The 1,725-nt window shown below is 46.8% G+C and overlaps 1 protein-coding gene across 1 annotated transcript in view; it reads left to right on the top strand.

Moving 5' to 3' along the window:
• Window positions 1-343: 343 nt before the first annotated feature.
• LOC104621312 (aprataxin-like) overlaps window positions 344-1,725 on the top strand; it is a gene marked incomplete at its 3' end in the record, with an annotated part of 3,624 nt that continues 2,242 nt past the window's right edge. Inside the window, exons 1-2 of the mRNA XM_010287764.1 lie at window positions 344-381; window positions 750-886. Coding sequence (XP_010286066.1) covers window positions 757-886 — 130 coding nt within the window. The remainder of the gene's footprint in view (window positions 382-749; window positions 887-1,725) is intronic.

Here is a 1,725-nt window from a genome sequence, read left to right as displayed (position 1 = left end):
TAAAGGCGGCGCCCTGAGGCGGATTGTGTAGTGAGCGGTGGAGGGGTCCTTTCCTGACCAGCAGGCCGACCGGGACGTATAGCTGGGTGGGCCTAACCGCCACGTCGCACGTTTTTGAGTGTGTGGCAGTGCTGGTGTGGGACTGGGGACAGAGGGTTGCTTTCCACCGGGACAAAGCTCACCACAGAGGTGGGAGGAGGAGCGCTTGGGGGCAAGCACCAAGCAGTGGGGAGGGTGCGGGATCTTTGCTGTCCAGAGTCAAATTGGTGTAAACTTGAGGGTCCGGTTTCATAGCACGGTCCATCTGCAGACTGTTGCTGAATGAAGCTATCCCTCCTCTCTCACCCTCTCTGTCTTCTGCCGCTTTCATTGGTTTGGTGGGTAAGTTAATCTTTCAGATCAACTCTGATTAAGTGGGAAACAAATAACTTTTTTTGTGGGTAGGCTATTCTGTCAGACAGAACTGCTGATCCAATTGATTTTTCCAATATATGATCCATGGATGTGAGAATGTATGGTGGTGTAGAAGGAAGGAAAATAGGATTGCCCTTTCAACAGCAACCTGCTCTTAGATTATGGTAGTGTTAATGCTGTACTTTGCCATAAATTTCAGAAGCATGAACCCAGTTAGCAGAAGTAACTTGGCTAATGAATGGGCTGGCAGCAGAATCTCCTGGACCCTTTTCCACAGGAGGGTGACCCATGGGGAAGCTGCGTGTTAGTAACATACTGTCTGCTTTGCTCTATAGCACAGTGATGCGCGTGTGCTGGCTTGTGGGGAAAGAGAAATGCAGTCAGCGAATGAAACTTCCACACTTGGAAGCAGTGGTAATTGGACGTGGCCCAGAGACTGGGATAACGGATAAGAAGTGTTCACGGCAGCAAGGTATGGTTTAGCTCAAATCCTGCTTTCTACATGCAGCAGCAACCAAACATGTGAAGAGTATGAGATACAAGTACAGCACTCATGTTTATCAATAAACACCATTCTTCTGTTTGGCTAAATTACAGTGAAGCTAATGGACAGGTGTTTTGGCCTGATTTGTAAGCCTGCTTTGAGCAGGGTCAAAATGGGAAATCACAGTTTTTCCTTGAAATCTAAGCAGGCTTTCCTTAGGCTGGCTTCTGGTCTCCTTCCTCTGCGTGGCACATAGTGTTGCCTGATTCTTGAAGTCAACAAGGTTTTTTTTATAAGCACTTACGGAGATCTCTGGGTCATAAAAAAATCAGAGGAGACATCTAATAACAGGAAGTTCACCTTCCTAAACTAAGGCATTGAAGCTTAACATGAGTCCCCAGGCCTGCAGTCCTGTTCCACTGACTGCAGTCTTGCTTTGTGGGTGGCACTTCATCTCCCTAGTCTTCCACTAACTGGTTGTTTTATAGATGCGCTGGGAGAATATATAAAAATATCTGTTATCTACAAAACACTCCCCTCCACATCTTCCCTGCCTGTCTTCTCTTTGGACACAGTCCTGCTGCATGCCATGTTGTCACAGAGGGCTGGTGAGAATAGCAAGAATGTGTAGAAGACTTCCTTAGATTTCACCTTTATTCTGAAGTAATTTTGCTGATCCGTATGTGAAATACGCAGGGGTAACCCAGTTGTATGGGTTGGTTCTGTTTTACCTGTGGTCCTGGAAACAGAGAATGAGGCAGAAGTATTCTTTGTGCACATTCACAGAGATCAGCTTCAGAAGGCAGCAGATCTGAAAGTAGTGGAGT

The sequence above is a fragment of the Phaethon lepturus genome, unplaced genomic scaffold (genome assembly GCF_000687285.1).
Source record: "Phaethon lepturus isolate BGI_N335 unplaced genomic scaffold, ASM68728v1 scaffold23655, whole genome shotgun sequence".
Classification (NCBI taxonomy): domain Eukaryota; kingdom Metazoa; phylum Chordata; class Aves; order Phaethontiformes; family Phaethontidae; genus Phaethon; species Phaethon lepturus.
This window is presented reverse-complemented; position numbering and strand designations above follow the sequence as displayed.